At 37.5% G+C, this 18,465-nt stretch overlaps 1 protein-coding gene and 1 pseudogene across 1 annotated transcript; one reads left to right on the top strand and one right to left on the bottom strand.

Moving 5' to 3' along the window:
* The first annotated feature begins 504 nt into the window (after nt 1-504).
* LOC141823871 (uncharacterized) lies at nt 505-8,598 on the top strand (annotated as a pseudogene).
* Nucleotides 8,599-9,186: 588 nt separating this feature from the next.
* LOC141823870 (uncharacterized) lies at nt 9,187-16,542 on the bottom strand. The gene is made up of 5 exons (XM_074711078.1): nt 16,435-16,542; nt 15,573-15,823; nt 11,056-11,122; nt 10,719-10,968; nt 9,187-10,655 (listed from the first exon to the last, which is right to left on the bottom strand). The coding sequence occupies exons 1-5, from the start codon at nt 16,540-16,542 to the stop codon at nt 9,187-9,189; spliced, it is 2,145 nt and encodes a 714-aa protein (XP_074567179.1).
* Nucleotides 16,543-18,465: the final 1,923 nt, after the last annotated feature.

Below are 18,465 nucleotides of genomic sequence, written 5' to 3'. Positions count from 1 at the left end.
CAATATACTACGAGCTTAATCCATCTAAACCATAATTCAAATTTAAAATTTTCAACTTTATCCGTTTAAAGTATAATCCAAACTTAAAATTTTTAAAATTTTATATACTTTTTTATTTTTTAATAGACCCGTGGATTGCCTCGCCAATCCGTAATCTTTCTTGGATTGGGTTGGATTGAAAATTTTCTAATCCACTATGTTGATGTTCGTTTCATCGTCGTATGATAAATTTTTGATGGATTGATTCATCATGAGTTAGCTCGTTTAACAGTTTTATATTCTTTTGATATAAATAAATAAAATGAAACACTGATTTTAGAGAAAAATTATTCTTTTAATTTTTGCACATAAAAAATTATTGAAAAGCACCTTTGTAAATTTTTATCCAATAAAATATAATTATTTACTACAATTTAAATAATTCAATATTATTAAGTTTTTGAATCTATATAAACACTATGATCCTTTCAATTTCGTTCCTGCTCCAATTCCACGAGGACCAGAATGTGCAGGTCCAAGATTAGGTCATCCGATGCCGGATCACCGGCGATGGACGGCTGGGAGGTCCTTCAGCCGACCTCCAACCGCGTCCCTCCGCCGGAGTCTCCTCGCCCGATCAAACACGCGCTCCAGAAATCGGCTTCTCTCCCCGCCTCATTCGCCGAAACCCCCCACCGCCGCCAGCTTAGCCGACGTCTTTTCCGCTGACCACACTTCGCCGGAGAAATCGGAAACTACGCTTCTCGAGCGGAGCAGCGATCCCGACGGACTCGAACACCGACAAGCTCTTCACGACGAAGGCCTCGACCAGATCAGCTCCCCTGGATAAAAGAAGAAGAAGCAGCCCAAGAAATCAAGTGGCGGAACTCCACTAGCGGCGCGGCCGTTCGACTTTTCTCATCGGGGCTGCCATGCGACATGGTTCCCGGCAGCATCACCGCGGCGCAGAGGGTCTCGAGTAAGCCCAGAGGAATCTTCGGATCGCCCACTACGGTAGGACTCCAGCGAAGCTGGGGGAGATGGCGGATTCGTTTGAGAGCCCCGGCATTGTCGTGAGCGCCCAGGAAGAGAAGAAGTGCAGCTTCATAACTCCAAGTTCAGGTTCCAAAAATGGTGCTTCTAAATTTTAATACTAAAGCAAATTGCAAGAAAAAAATTACTGATTTTTGATCCTCTTTCCGGTGAATATGTTTAAATAATAATACAATATAATTTATGCGGAATTCCAGTTCTATGGTGACAGGTGATTTCTTTTTTGTTTAGATATAAATTTCTCCATATCATCTACACAAGTTTCTACTTAATTTACACCCTAACAAGATCCATATGACTCAATTTGCAGGATGTTGTTTGAGTTACTTGTTCTAACAGGAGCTCAGGTTGGGATGGACTCATGGACTGGACTACATGTCGAAGAAGAGGAACGAGTTCAGGTTGGAAGCAAATCCAATCCAAGAAACAGTTTTGATTCAGGGCAAAAAACTTGTATTGAGACAATTTAGAATCTTGAATGAGATGAATAAATTTGTATGGAAGCATAGCATTTGCTAAATTCGACGCAGAGTCTGTCTCCAAGTTCACAGAGAAGCAGATGGTTTCCATCAGTGTGGAACTGAGGCTGGATTTAGGAAAAGTTAGTGGAATTGTCAAAAACTCCAAGAGAATCTTAGAGGTATATATTTCTCTTTAGTAGAGTTTCTGTGCTTATTAGAGGTGAAAATTATCAGATTCTTATGCACGCCATTGAATTTTATCCCTTATTATATCATCATTTATACTTAAATAAAATTTATGTTGTTTTATTATTACTAACCAAATCTTTTTTTGTTTTCTTTTTCTCCGTTTGATGTATGTATTTATCATAATTTCACATCGTTTAACTGGAGTATTTATTGATCGTCTAAGTACATATTCATGTCATCTTAAATGTATCTCTCAGATTTCTTCAATAATATCATCTTATTTCATGAGTTATATATTATAGAACAACATCTGTGTCCCTTAGTATGCATGAGAAAAGGGATAATAATTGTAGGACCGGTGTGCACTAGAGGGGGAGTGAATAGTCTTTGTTTGTTCTATCAAATAGACTAGTAGCAAATATTAGACATAACACAGGAAACTCATGGATTTTACTTGGTTCCTAACCCCTAGGGTTAGTATGTCCAAGGTCTATGTACGAGAAGACGTCCGTCCACTAATAGTTTCCTTTTAGAAACTCTTTTCGGAGGCGGAGAAACTCGACTTACAATCCAAGCAATGATATAAAATGAAAGTACAAATAAATAAGATTTAATTAAAATAACCAAATCTCGAGTTAGTCGATCTAGAGGTCCTGAGCGCTGCGCATCCTTCATAAAACTTTCTCGGTTGCACGAACTAGACTCCGTTCGCATTCAGTAATATCGTAGGATGAAGAATTAGTAGAGTAGTGGATATCCTTGATAGTACACGTTGATGGCTTTATAAATTTTGGGCGCCCGGATCCCTTTCTGAGCACTCTGAACCAATCTGATCCGGTTTCGTCAGTCTTTATCGAGGTCAATTATACCTTATCCGGGCGTCTAACCAACCCTAGGTGTTGGACACTTCGAGCGCCCGAAGCATGATCTGGGCGTCCGCATTCAGTCAATTCAAGTTTGACCTGAGTTGACTCTGGGCATAGTTCGGCTACTTCTGTTTACTCCTCTTATATTTCCTTAGTCTTGTTTCCAGCTCTTGATTCCTATACATATAAACAAGCAACTTAAGTCTACTTGTAGTCTGTTTGACCTACTAAGCTTACCTAAGACTTACCCCGTAAGTCTAACCTACTTAGCTTACCTATGCCTAACTTTCAGTTAGGACTAGTCACTAGTTAAACTTTCCACCTGTCAAACATTTGATCATTTTTGACCTTATTGCCTAACCTTCAGTTAGGGCTAGTTACTTAGTTGATTTCCCATCTGCTCAATCTCTCGTATCAGGACTTCCTGCTCAGCTTCACTCACCAAGACTTCTCCTACCTAGTCTCTAACTAGGACTTCCTCTACTTAGCCTTCAACTAGGACTTCTCCTGTCTAGCTTCCAACTAAGACTTCTCCTACCTAATCTCCAACTAGGATTTCTCCTGCTTAGCCTCCAACTAAGACTTCTTGTCCGGTCCAACTGACTAAGACTTCTCTTACCTAATCTTCAATTAGGATTTCTCCTACTTAGCCTCCAATTAGGATTTCTTGTCCAATCCAACTGACTAAGACTTCTCACTGATCTTCTGGTCAATTTTGACCATTAGGTCTTGTTTGGATTAATCCTTGGTCAAACTGATCAGACTTAGGTATATTATCAAACATCAAAACTTTGGAGGTAGATAAGTGCTCTTTGTACCAATAATTTCTCCATTTTTGATGTTTGATAATTTCTTAAGTTAAATAATTAAATCATGTCAGAGTTTTATGAATCTGGGAGAATTCTATATTTTTAACTTAAGTTTCCTTCCTCCCTTTTCATACACCAAAAAGTTATTTTGCACCAACAATTAAGATATTTTCTATGGTCACAACTTAGTCTAGACATTTCTTGAAAGACTATAGTAAATTTCAAAATAAATTTTCAAACAAAAGTTTTCAAAAAGGTTTTCAAAATAAGTTTTGTAAAGATTTTCAAAAGAGTTTTGCAAAGAAAGTTTTAAAAAAATATTTTTCAAAAGATTTTTAAAATAGATATTTTTGAAATACTCATTATTATTCTTTCAATTAGAATCTCTCCCTTAGCTTGATATGTCCTCAGGGCTCTTTGTTTACCATAAAATAATCTCCTATTTATCTTAGAGTTTGATCCCAAATCAAAAGAATAATTTAAAATAATTTTAAAATATAATTTTGAAATAGATTTGTAAAAATTTTTAAAAAAGATTTCAAGGATTTATAAAAGATAAATTTTTAAAGATAGGTTTGCTCTTTTAATTTTAGACCTTTCCCTTGATTTGACACTTCTTTAGGATTCCTTGTTAACCATAAGACAAACTCCTTGTGTGTCTCAGAGGTTGATTTAGGTCAAAAGAACAATTAACTTAAGTAATTTTTCAAAAGAATTTTTAAAATATAACTTTTAATTGAGCTTTCAATTTGGAATTTCTCCTAAATCTGATACTTCTTTAGGACTTCTTATTAACTACAAGGCAATCTTCCCATGTGCCTTAAGAGGTTATTCCAAGTCAAAAGAATAATTTTTAAAATATTTTTCAAACATGAGTTTTCAAAAAGATTTTCAAATAATATTTTTAAAGGTCTTTTGAAGATAAGATCTTTTAAGAATAACCTCCCCCTTAACTAAGTACTCTCTTAGAGCATCCTTGTTAATTATAAAGATTTCTGCCTATGTGTCATAGCGTTTTAGACCTAGTGTTGGCTTAAAGATTTTGTGTCTAAGTATTAGTCAATCAATTTTCAAATATATAGAGATTTTAAAAACTATAACATAATTACACTAAGCAAACATGAATTTCAAATAATTATCAAAATTTTAAAATTAGTTTTAGAAAAATAGTTTAATAGTTTTTTTTGAAAATATTTTCAAATTTTGATAATTTAATTATCCTGATCATCTCACATATTTTAAGTGCCTCAGTACATGACATACAAGAGTCGCCTTATGACTTTTATGAGATGTTATGTTAATTTTATCTTTATTAATTTAAGTTAATTCTACTGAGTGTTTGACCTTATATTAAATTTATGTTTAACTGTCACTTAGTTAAGTTAACATTTCAAAAATCAATTTCCAAATTGTAGCGAGGAAGGAGCCTTCTTAGTTATCAAAACAACGATCACTTCCTTAGACAAAGCCTTTTTAAGAAATCATATCCTTAATCGACTTCTTGAGAAACTTTGGTCTAACTAGTCTAGGATGTGGTGATGTAGTTTCAGTTAGTTCCACTAGCTAAGCAGACTAAGCAAGGTACTCTTTACCCCACTTGACTACATGGACCAAACTTCCCTGACGTACTATTATCTCGCCTCACCCTGATACTATATTGGGCAAGTGTCAACTAGTCATTTGTTCTTAACTAACCGTTCTAAGTTAAGTAAAAATTAAACATAATGACATGACATTTATATGCATAAATAATAAAGAGTATGCATGTACATGGCAGGTATGCATAAGTCGATTAAGATAAATAATTTTTAATTTTTAATAATGTATCAAATTCTCAATTTGATATATTTCGTGTAGACCTACAAATATATCAATCTACTTTGATATATTTTAAATTTTATTTGATTTGATAATATTTTTAATTAGTTTCATAATTACAAATATCTTATTATAATTAAATTTATGAATTTTAATTATGTTTATTTGTTTGAATTTATTTTTGATTTTTTAAGATTTAATTAAGTTATATTTCATAATTAAATAGAACTTTATAATAGTTAATTTTATCATTTAAATTTAAGTATTTAAGATTTATGTTTGACTTGTTAAAATTAATAAATTTATTTTTTTAAAAAATTTAAGATTTAATTTAAAATTTTTCAAATTTAATTTTAAATTTTTAAGATTATTCATTATTTCATAATTAAAGAGTACATGATTGTAATTAAGTTCATTATTTAAATTTAGATTTTGAATATTTAAATTTGAATTAGTATTTTTAAATTTTAAAAATTTATTATAAGAATTTTAGTATTTAATTTTTTATTTTTAGTGATTAAATTATTAATTTTAAAATTTATCTGGTTAGATTTTGATTTTATCTCATTATTAAGATTAACTTGATTATTTAATTCTAAATTATTAATTAAATTATTAGATTTATTTTGATTATTATTAATTTTATCTTAATAAGTTGAATTATTATTTATTTTCATATTTATTAAATTAATTAAATTTAAATTATTTAATTTTTCATTATCTTGATTAAATAGGTTAAAGAATTCATTTAATTTTTTATTTATTTGATTTATATTTCAATTAGAATTAATTATATTTAAATTTTTAATTATTGAATTGGTTAAATATGAATTAGTTAAATTATTATTTAAGTCAAATTTATTAATTAATTTATTTAAGTTAGATAAATTTTTATTATTGGTAATATTTAATTTTAAAATTTTTTAAATTAATTAAATTATTTATATTAATTAAAATTTTTGATTTACTTGATTTTTTTTAATTTATTAATTTTGAATTTTTTAAAAAAATTATTTGAATTAATCAAATTAATTAAATTTATTAAATTAGATAATTTTGATTTAGTCAAATTAATTAAATTTAAATTTTTGTAATTTATTAGATGTTGTTTTAGTCACATTAATTAATTTAAATTTTTTAAATTATTAAATTTTGACTTAGTCAAATTAGATGATTTTAAATTTTTAAAATTATTTAGATTAGTTAAATTTATTAAATTTAAATTATCTGAATTGATCACATTAATATTTTTATTAATTAAATTAATATTATTTAAATTATCAAAAAATAGATTAAATTTAAATTTTTTAATTTATTAGATGTTGTTTTAATCCCATTAATTAATTTTAAATTTTTAAAATTAATTGAATTAGTTAAATTTATTAAATTTAAATTATCTGAATTAGTCAAATTAATGTTTTTATTAATTAAATTAATATTATCTAAATTATCAATAAAATAGATCTAGCATATAAAATTTTAGGGACATTTTCATAAACTATTGTGCTTATCGGAATCAGAACCCCTAATTTCGATTTTGTCTTCTTCTCCGGATACAGATTTTTATAGTGTCCGTATTTCTGATATTTGAAGCATGTGATGTGCTCTTTGTATCGTCAAACTCCTATATCGGTTGCACCTTTGCCGCCGATGGTGTCATCCGAGTTTTACGAGTATGACACTTATTTTTGTAATGTCCTCTTTCCCTATACTTAAAATAAATTATATAAAATTTAAAATAAATTTTAAAATTTATATCTTTCTCTCTCTCCATCTTTGCCTTCGTGCTCCCGTGACGGTTAGTTCAATCAAGAGCAGGTATGCTCTGATACCAATTGTAAGACTCGTACATGCTAGAGGGGGTGAATAGCGCTCGTTCGTTTTGTCAAATAGAATAATAGTGGATATTAAATACAACACAAGGGACTCGTGGATTTTACTTGGTTCCTAACCCCTAAGGTTAGTACGCCCAAGACCTATGTGTGGGAAGGCGCCCGTCCACTAATGGTTTCATTTCCAGAACTCTTTCCAGAGGCGGAGAAACTCATCTTACAGTCCAAGTAATGATATAAAATGAAAGTACAAATAAATAAGACTTAATTAAAATAACCAAATCTCAAGTTGGCCGATGTGGAAATCCTAAGCGTAGCACACCCATCTTGGAGTTTCCTCGGTCACACAAGTTAGACTCCGTTCACGTTCAATAGCACCGCAGGATAAAGAATTAGTAGAGTAGTGGATATCCTTGATGGTGCACGTTGATGACCTTATAAAGACTTTTTCGAGTGCCTGAATCTCTTTCCGGGCATCCCAGACCGATCTGATTCGATCCAGTTCCATCGGTCTTTATCAGGATTAATTCTACCTTATCTGGGTGCCTGGACCAACCCTAGGCGCTTGGACGCTCCGGGCACCTAGATCCAGTCAACTCAGGTTTGACTTGAGTTGACTCTGGGTTTGATTCGACTGCTTCTATTTGCTCCTCTTGTGCTACCTCGATCTTGCTTCTAGCTCCAGGTTCCTGCAAGATAAGCAAGCACACAAACAAGCAACCTAAACCTGCTTGTAGTCTGTCTGACCTACTATGCTTACCTAAGTCTTACTCTGTAGGTCTAACCTACTCGGCTTACACGTACCTAACTTTCAGTTAAAACTAGTCACTAAGTAGACTTCCCACATGTCAAACATCCAGTCATCCTTGACTTACTTGAATTTTCTTTTGTCTAACCTCCAGTTAGAACTAGTCACTTAGTAGACTTTCCACCTGCCCATTCTCTCAGATCAGGACTTCCTGCCTCTCCTGTTTAGTCTCTAACTAGGACTTCTCATACTTAGCCTCCAACTATGATTTTTCCTGCCTAGTGTCCAACTAGGACTTCTTGTCCGATCCAACTGACTAGAATTTTAAGATCTTACTAGCCTTATGGTTAATTTTGATCTGACTAGACTTCACTCGCATCCAAATAGTAGATCTTGTTTGGATCAATCCTTGGTAAAATTGATCAGACTTAGATATATTATCAAATATCAAAACTTTAAAGGTAGACTAGTGCTCCCTGTACCAATAATAGTATCATATTTTTGAAGTGTAAGTTGATGACTATGACTTCTCAAACTAGCTTTCGGCACCTTTAGTCTCAGCTAATTTACTTCAACTATCATCCAGAAATGTCATCATGAATTGATAGTTCACTGAATTAAGAGATGGCTTTAATTTCTCTCACCCTAACTCTATCAAAAGGCAAAAGCTGAAAGGATAGCAAACTAATCCCATCCTTGTCTCTTGCTACTTCTTACACACGTTTGTTTGCGTTGGAATAGATCAAGAGAGACTTTGGCTCCCTGGATGAGTACCTACCTCCTAGTCGGAGTCCATCAGCAAGGACATGGTTCGACGTGGTTTCGGTTAGTCGGAGTCCATAAACAAGGACATGTGTATACTGTTTTCCCTTTTCTTGGTGTCATATCTAGATGCAAGAAACTCTTATTAGCACACTCGTTGCCATTTTGTTTGTTAGGTTAAATATATAGAGAGGAGAGGAGGAGGATTTATATAGTCGATCTACATTAGAATTGATTGTTGTGTTGTACATTAGAGTTGATTGTTGTGTCTAGTTACATTGTCTAAATCACTCATGTCAACTTTGGCTACTCTAGTTAGAGTGGTCTAATTCGGCTAATTCGATGCAAAGAAATCAAACTTTGAATCTTCGACCAAATAGAGTGGTTTTATTAGAGAGAAGAAAAAGGTAATTAAGCTTCTTAGATATATATTTTCATCAAATTTCATTGTAATAATACATGAACTATCGAAAAACTAATTCTTAATTTATATTTGTTATATATACTTTAGGCATCCCTAAATGAATCAAAGTTTAAATTGTTGTCAAATTTTATTTAAAATGGAAAATAGTTTTCATTTCTAATATAATAGGGAGATGTTTTGTGATATATATATATATATATATATATATATATATATATATATATATATATATATATATGGAAATTTCACTTAAATAGATTAAGCAATATTTGTAGATATTTAATTGTTGGATATGACACACCCAACGCAGAAAATGCTCGCTCAGCACTAGCTGTGGAAACTGGAAGAGTAACAAGTAGACGAAGCAATCTGTCAACCAAGTTATAAGCAGTATGTCTACTAGTTTCAACCAAACATCGACACAACTCTGTAATTGTCCCAATCTTTCTCAACTCAGCATCTTGAGAAATATCCAAAACAAAATGATTCAACTGATTCTCTAGCACATACCTATCTTGTAGGCTGAAATCCTCTGGATAGTATTTTTCCACCATTTTGCATATCTCTCCAGCATTAAAGGATCTAAACTCATTTCTTGGAACTAAAGTAGCCATAATAGATAAAAGATCCATTACCTTCTCATTGAACTTGTAATTCAATTCCTGTAACTGAGTATCTATTGTAACCAAGAAAACTTCAATTCGAAAGAATCGTTCATTGGTAAAATGATCAGGCTGCCGACGTGCACGTCCACCACGTAGAATATAAGTTTGTTCCATATCTGGAACATCAATGTCATGCTCTTCACAGAACTCTTTAACTTTCATGAAAAAACAGTTCCATCCATCTTCCCTCATATTTTGGAGAAGTTGCTTTGTAGATGCTACTATACGAATAGCATTTACTATATCCTGTGTCTTCGTTTGTAATGCTTGACAAAGCATATCTGTAATTCCCAATACTTCCTTCATCAAGCACAAGATAAACACAAACTCAAAAGACACAAGATAACCAAAAGCAGTATCTCCATCAGCACGAATTGAACCAGATGATCCATCAGCAGCAATATTTTGAAGAACAGAACTTACTGCATTAAACATATTCATAAGGCTAGAAATAGAATTTAGGTGAGAACCCCACCTAGTGTCACCTGGTCGTTGGAGTGAACCAACCTGATTTGCTCCTTGACCTGTTTCAAGTTCACCAATAGCTAATAAGTGAGCTAGCTCAATTACTTGAGAGTCTCGGAGTTCATCATGACGTTTTGCAGATGAGTCCACAGTGTTCACAATGAACAAAAGTTTCTGAAAAAACTGACACACTGGAACCACATCATTTGAAGCAGCAACTAGAGCAAGCTGTAAACGGTGAGCATAACAATGCACATAATAAGCATAAGGACATTCTCTGAGAAAAAGAGCTTGCAATCCATTCAATTCTCCCTTCATATTACTGCTCCCATCATATCCTTGACCTCGAAGATTCTTAATATCCAAAGAATGATTGCGTAGAACAGAACATAATTCATCCTTCAACGTCATAGCTTTAGTGTTTTTGACATGTATTACATCAAAAAACCTTTCCTGCAAAACTCCAGCTCCATCAACAAATCTAAGCACTAAAGTCATTTGCTCTCTTTTTGCAACATCACAAGTTTCATCAACAATGATAGAGAACTTAGAGTCTCCAATTTCATCTCGGATATGCTTACGTACTGCAACAGCATAAATACTCAAAATTTCTTTTTGAATATCAGGCGAAGTGTATTTAGAATTACCTGGAGCATTTTCCATGACAACCTTTTCAACTTCAGGATTGAATTCAGCCAAAAGTTTCACTAACTGCAGAAAATTCCCCCGATTCCTTGACTGAATTGACTCATTATGACCTCGAAAAGCACAACCTTGAAAAGTAAGCCATCTGACAGCAGCAACTGAAACTTTTAACCTTAAGCGATTCTTTTCTCTTTCTTCATTGGTGTGCACATTGATGATGTTTTCCACATGCCCAGATTGGTTCAACAAATCCTGACAAGATCTCAAAGCATTGTTATGATCAGAACAAGGACTAGAGCCAACATGAGTTAGAAATGCACATTTCTTTCCATTACGCACTCTTTTCCAATCAGAATAACCTTGTACAGTGAAGACATCAAATCCAGATCTCTTATTCAAATTGCTACTAAAAAGAAAGCAAACAAAGCAATAGGCACAATCTTTGCTCACAGAATATTCCAACCAAGATGGATATTGCTTAAACCATGAATATTGAAACCTGCGTTTATGCCCTTGTTGAAGATCGGGAGATGGCTAGAGAGGGGGGGAGTGAATAGCCTCCCTTTGAAATTTGATTTTCTCCTACAAAAGGTTAGTGCGCAGCGGAAAATAGCTAACAAAATGAAATCAATGCAAACACTAAGATATACGAGGTTCGGGGATAACTTGCCCCTACTCCTCGGCGTGTCCGTAAGGTGGACGATCCCTTGATCTTCGGTAGATCAAACCCCGGATGAATCCGGCTAGATGAAGTCTCCTTCTCGGTGGAGTGACCTCTCCACAGCCAATCTCAAAGATATTTGTTAAGTACAGAGATTATAGAAGGAAAACTCAAGATTGAGGCAAACAAATAGAACTTACAGCACAGCCCCAATCACACAGAACAAAACCTCAAGCAGAGCTTCCCGAGAGCAAGGCACAAACTCCTTGCACCACCTCAGGCAGAGAGCTTCAAGGAAGAGCAATGATCACGAGCAAGCAGAGAACACACCACAGCCAGCACAAGCACACACAGCCTTGTTTGTTTTCGTTAGAGTTGTTCTCTTTCTCCTTCATCTCTTCTTTTAGTCTCCTTGTTCTGCTCGTTCAACGGTCGTCTGAGTCCACTGCACACTGAGCCTTGCTGAGCCATCTGAGCTCTCCAGCACCACACTGAGGTCTCTCCTCTGTGCTGGACCACGCTCCTCTCAGCACACTCACTGATCATCCTCCTGTGCAGCTCAGAGTCCCGCTGTGTCTTTTACCTGAAAACCAAAGGTCGACAAACTGCCATGATAGAAAGCCAACCCTTGACTCTTCCTGTTCTTCATTTGAGTTCAAACTCCATCTGCAAACCTCAGAGATGGATTAGCACAGCAATATCAGAAGCAACAGAAATAATCAGAAATGAGCAGAGCAGAAGTCTGAACACGATCAGAAATGTCTTAATCGATCAGGCCATCGATTAAACGTCGTAATTCTTTCCTCTATAAACCGTGTAATCGATCAAGCCTAAGCAATAATCGATTACCACATACCTTAATCGATCAGTTGGTCGATTAAGGTATGGTAATCGATCAGGTGATCGATTACCGATCGCTAACTGGTTTCTCATTAAGCTTGTAATCGATCAACTGATCGATTACCGTCGACCATAATCGATTGCCCAATCGATTATGGTGTATTCTGTGGGTTTTTCAAAATCTTACAGAATGCTCTGTAATCGATCATCAGATCGACTAACCAACTAACCCTTGGTCTTACAGAATGCTCTATAATCGATCACCAGATCGACTAACCAACTAACCCTTGGTTAATCGATTCACCCATCGATTAAACCAAAGTGAAATCAAAACTCATGCAATCTGATCACTTGGTTAACTTGGGTCTCACCCGAGCCAACCGCATTGGATCATGTATTCAGAGAACAGACTCCCAAGCCTCCTCTGACAATGATCCGGTCCGAAGACAGGCTACCATGCCTTCTCCGACCATAGTCCGGTACAGAGAACGAGCTACCGAGCCCTCTCTGACCTAATCTGGAGAACGAGCTACCGAGCCCTCTCCCACTTCATCCGGTCCAGAGAACGAGCTACCGAGCCCTCTCTGACCTAGTCCGGAGAGCTACGAGCCCTCTCTGACCGAGCCCTCTCCGACTCCATCCGGTCCAGAGAACGAGCTACCGAGCCCTCTCTGACCTAGTCCGGAGAACGAGCTACCGAGCCCTCTCCGACTCCATCCGGTCCAGAGAACGAGCTACCGAGCCCTCTCTGACCTAATCCGGAGAACGAGCTACCGAGCCCTCTCCGATCTCATCCGTCATTGGTCAATCTGAATATATTGAACTTAATTCTTATCCAACTAAAATGAACTTAAATCTGTGTCAACATCAAAACAACAATCGGGACAAACTGCATCAACATCATTTTTCATAAAATTATATTTTTTTTTCCTTGATAATATATATGAAAACAAACTTGTTTGCAAAATTTCAGATTTTTCTGAATTTTTGTGAAATTTTAGAGGTATTTCTGAAATTCGTATTACAAAGCTGCACAGTCGACTGGTCTCAGTCAATTGCGACTTGATTTTCACTTAACCAATAAATCTGTGAGTTTTATTTAAATGGGTCAGTCGGCTACTAAGGACATCAGTCGACTGTGATGGGAAACTCTTGAAAATCCACTCCGTTGAATTCTTGTCGGACAAAAATTTTTCGGAGACGGAATCAAGTGGCCCTCATAATCGATCAACAGGTGCTTGATCGATGCATTAAGATCATTGAGCTCTTGTGTTTGGTATTCAGGATCCATGGGAGAGAAAATAATTTATAAAAGCAAAAACTAAATTGTACCTCTTCTTGTCGAGATGTCTAGAAGGAATTCTTTACCTGAAGATCTCTTGATCTTCTGTTGTATTCCTCTTCCTCTTCTTGGATGTTGTGTGGACAACTATCTTGCAAGATGATTCCATCAACCTTTCTTCTTGATGGCAAGCAAACTAGAAACCTTCCTCTCCTTCTTCCTTCTTTTCCTTTGTTCTTTCTCTTCTTGTTGCCGCCGGCCCTAGCAAGGTTGAGCACCTTTGCCCGCCGACCCTAGCAAGACAATAGAGGAGAGAACCGAACAACAAGAAGGGGAGAAGAAGTAGGAACAAAAACGAAAAGAGAGGGAGGGGAGAATAAGAGGTGGCAGCAAGAAGGGGAAGAAAAGAGTGGTCGTCGGCCCTAGCTTCTCTAGGAGGAGATTTGATGATTATTTGCCTCTCCTAAACCCCTCCTAATATAGCTATCCCATCTACGAAATTTAAGAAAAAGTCTAATAAATTTTTATAAGACTTAATTAGAACAAATCTAATAAAATCTATGGATAAAATTTGTTAGTTTTTTAATAAGTCTCCATTATATTAATTTTGTTCTTATCTTTAACAAAATCTTTTAATTATATCTCACTAATTTTTTAGACGAGATTCATAATTAAATTTTATTAATTTAACAAAATTAATTTAAAAAATTTTATAAAAAAATAATTTTGTTCTTATTTTTAACAAAATCTTTTAATTATATCTTGTTAATTTCTTAACGAAATTCCATAATTAAATTTTGTTAATTTAACAAAATTAATTAGCAAAATTTTATAATAAAATTTTATTTAAGAAGAAATAGAATTCTTATTCAAATTTTCTAACGGAAATTCTTAACAGAATTTTTTCACAAAAAAATTCTTAAACAGAATTTTCAGAAATTCTTACAGAATTTCCCGTTAGGAAATTCTTAATAGAGAATTTCTTAACAGAAAATTCTTAACAGAATTTTTGACAGAAAATGCTTAACGGGATTTCAGAAATTCTTAAGAGAATTTCTAACCAAAATTCCTAACAGAATTCTAATAGAATTCTCTTAGGTGGACACGAACTTTCTAGATGCAAGAAAGAAAATCACAATCGCTAACCCGTTCGATTTACTTGGTATCCACCTCAATGAGGTAACTAATCCAAGGATCCACACACGCAGCTGACGATTTCACTATGAAACAATCTTCTTCTCAAAGCACGCTTCGAAGGCGGAGAAACCTTTACAACAGAGTTCTTCCTCTTAAAAGGTTTTTAATGAAGTTTAAGGAGGAAGAGAATGGAGTTTTTCAATCACATAGAGCTGTCAGAAAGATGAAGTAATCAAGTCTTCTTTTCTACGACGTTGATCGCTCTTTTTATAAAATTCCGTACATCAGTCGACTGATTCTGGGGCCAGTCAACTGATGGGCTTCAAACGACTCTTTAATATGCATTTAATTTGCTAGTTGTCACTCAACGGTAGTCTATCAGTCAGTCCTTGCGGCATCTAAATGCGATCAAGTCGGAGGTGGGTAGCGTTCCACGGCCTCGTCAAATCCTTACCAGCCGAATTGGTAAGGTAGTAGGCACCGGTGCTGGTTTTCCTGCTTACCCAATAAGGGCCTTTCCAAGATGGCTCGAGTTTGCCAACGTCGCCAACTAGCTTTACCTTCTTCCACACCAAGTTGCATACTTGAAATGATCTAGGTATGACCCGTCGATTATAAGTGCTGCACATTCTTTAACGGTAGGTTGTGAGTCAAGCGGCGGCTCGGTCTCTGTCTTTCGAGACAAGATCCAGCTCCATCAGTCGTCGTCTCCCATTGTCTTCATCATACAGCTGTCTCCGATCCGATTGGATTTCGACTTTTAGAGGCACGACAACCTCGCCTCCATACACCAAGTGGAAGGGTGTCATGCCAGTGTTTTCCCTTGGCATGGTTCGGTAAGACCAAAGAATGCAGGGCAGCTCCTCCACCCAACTGCCCCCTTCATGATCAAGTTTGATCTTCAAGCCGCGTACTATCTCCCGATTGACGATCTACGCTTGACCATTGGCTTGAGGATAGGCCACCGAAGTGAAGGCTTGCTGGATGCCGAGCCCCTTGTACCATTCTTGCAGCTTCTTTCCTTGAAAATGGCGGTCGTTATCTGAGACTAATCGATGTGGAATTCCATACCGACAGACGATATTTTTCAACAGGAATTTGAGCACAACCTCCTCGGTGATTCGGGCGAGAGCTTCAGCTTCAACCCATTTGGAGAAGTAGTCGACAGCAACGAGGAGGAACTTCTTCTATTGCGACCCAGTTGGAAGGGGTCCGACTATATCCATGCCCCATTGGTCAAACGGGCAGGAGGTAGTAGAAACCTTCAGCAACTCCGTCGGCTGCCGAGATTGGTACTTTTGGCAATGTAGGCAGGTGGACACCATCTTAGCAGAGTTGGTTTGGAGAGTCGGCCAAAAATAACCGGCTAGTAAGATCTTCCAAGCTAGTGACCTTCCTCCGGGATGACTGCCACAACACCCTTGGTGAGCTTCTCTCAGAACGTAATCAGTATCTTCAGGTCCCATGAGGAGAGGACAAGAGAATGCTCGGCGGTATAGCTGATTTCCCACGAGCGTGAACCGAGCGGGGCGTCTTCTGAGCATTCTCACCTGATCCGGATCGAATGGCGTCTCGCCCTTTTGGAGGAAAGCAAGCAGTGGGCCTCTCCAGTCGGTGACTTCGGCTGCAGGCTTGAGTTGGTCTATCTAAGTTATAAAAGCTACTTGAGTGACTGGTTCTTCGCCTGTCCATTCGGTAATAGAGCTTGCCAGTCGAGCCAACTCATCTGCCTTGCCATTTTCAGTTCAGGGAATCTTCTGGAGACAAGCTTCTTTGAACTCTGCCTTTAGTTTTGCACAGGCTTCGATGTATCGGCGGAGTCATCATTATGAACTTCATAATTCCTCTCCACTTGTTGTGCAACCAACTGAGAGTCAGAGTAAAGATGCACCCGAGCAGCTCCCATTCGCTTGGCTGCCTGGAGGCCAGCGAGCACGACTTCATATTCGGCTTCGTTATTGGAAGCTTGAAAATTTATCTTGATAGAGAGCCGAATTTCTTCATTCTTGGGTGAAATCAGCACCACACCTACTCCGCTTCCCTGCCGAGTGGAGGATCTATCCACATATACCTTCCAGGCTTCTTCAGAGTCGCCTTCAAGTACTTCAGTGAGAAAATCTGCTAAGACTTGAGCTTTGATGGTCGTTCGGGGCTAATACTTAATGTCATATTCGCTGAGCTCCACCGTCCATTTGATGAGCCGGCTCGAGACTTCAGGCTGCGTGAGTAGTCGATCCAGGTTGCTGTTGGTCATGACTGTGACCGGATGAGATAGGAAGTAGGGGCGGAGTTTCCGTGCCGACAAGACAAGCATGCACGCCAACTTTTCTAAGTTGGAGTATCGAGTCTCTACATCTTTGAAGAGGTGACTAGAGAAATAAATAGGATGCTGAGCCTGACCTTCTTGCTTAACGAGAACCGAGCTGGCAGCGACGTCGAATGCCGAGAGATACATCCATAGTGGCTCACCGGAAGATGGCTTGGCGAGTCGGGGCAGTTGGGACAAATATTCTTTGAGATCTGCGCAGTCTTCGTTCCACTCAAACTTCTTAGCCTTCTTCAGTATCTTGAAGAAAGGAAGGCTTCGCTCTGCCGATCTAGAGATGAATCGGGACAAGGCGGTGATTCGGCCGACTAACCTATGTACTTCTCGAAGGTTGCGGGGTGGAGCCATCTGAGCGAGCACTTGCACTTTGTCCGGGTCGACTTCGATCCCTTTCTCGGTCACTATGTAATCGAGAAATTTTCCCACGCTGACTCCAAATAGACACTTGGCCAGATTCAGCTTAAGCTCATATCGACGCAAGGTGCTGCAAGTTTCTTCAATGTCGGCTATAAGAGAGTCACCTTGCTCTGACTTGATAAAAATGTCATCCACATAAACTTCTATGTTGCGGCCTTGTTGATGATGAAAGACTTTGTCCATTAGCCGTTGATAAGTGGCTCCTGTATTTTTTAGTCCAAACGACATAACAATGTAGCAAAAAGTTTCATCTGCCGTTATAAAACTGACCTTATCTTGGTCATCTATAGAAAGGGGGATTTGATGGTACCCCTGATAAGCATCAAGCATACATATATACTCGCAGCCGGAGGTCGAGTCGACTAGCTGATCAATCCTCGGCAATGGGTAGCAGTCCTTCGGGCATGCCTTGTTGAGGTCTCGGAAATCCACGCATATCCGCCATTGTTGCCTAGCTTCGGCACCAACACTACATTGGACAGCCAGGTAGGGAAGTGCACTTCTTTGATGTGTCCGGCCTTCAGTAGCTTCTGTACTTCCTCTCGGATGATCTTGTTCTGTTCGGGGCCGAAGTGTCGTCGCTTCTGCTTGACTGGCCGAGCTCCAGGAAGCACGTTGAGATGATGGACTGCTACCGAAGGGGAGACGCCCGTGAGATCAGTCGGCGCCCATGCAAAAACATCTTGATTTCGGAGAAGGCAGGCGCCGAGCTCTTGCTTCAGTTTGGCGGGTAACTCGGCGGCCACTTGGACCGTCGTCTTGGCGCAGTTAGGACAGACTTGCAGCAGCTCTTTCTCCTCCAGGGTGCGGGGATTCAGCGCTTCCTGGACTGAGTGTACTTCAGCTCCTTGGCTCTTCCGAGTCTTCAGCGCCTCATTCCGGACCATGTCCACGTAGCAGCGTCGGGAAGTCAGTTGATTACCTCGCGCCTCGCCGACTAAGTCTCCCACAGGGAACTTTATCTTCTGGAGGTGAGTGGAGACTAGGACTGAGAAGGTGTTGAGGGTTGGTCGTCCCAGTATCACATTATAGGAAGAGGGAGCGTCGACTATGGTGAAGAAAGGGTACCGAGTCCTTCGAGCCGGT

This window comes from Curcuma longa, chromosome 3, assembly GCF_044706935.1.
Source record: "Curcuma longa cultivar G26 ecotype Majalengka, Jawa Barat chromosome 3, ITB_CL_G26_1.1, whole genome shotgun sequence".
In the NCBI taxonomy this organism is placed as follows: Eukaryota; Viridiplantae; Streptophyta; class Magnoliopsida; order Zingiberales; family Zingiberaceae; genus Curcuma; species Curcuma longa.
Note: the sequence above shows the minus strand (reverse complement) of the source record. Positions and strands in the feature narration are given on the sequence as shown.

Excerpts from the sequence above, each read along its gene's own strand:
- LOC141823870 (XM_074711078.1), bottom strand. The coding sequence starts at position 16,542 with ATGGGAGCTGCTCGGGTGCATCTTTACTCTGACTCTCAGTTGGTTGCA. Across the intron at positions 15,824-16,434 it reads CCGCCGATACATCGAAGCCT|AAGAAGTTCCTCCTCGTTGC; the intron begins GTGCAAAACTAA and ends GGGTCGCAATAG. Across the intron at positions 10,656-10,718 it reads TGTCATGGAAAATGCTCCAG|TACGTAAGCATATCCGAGAT; the intron begins GTAATTCTAAAT and ends ATGCTGTTGCAG.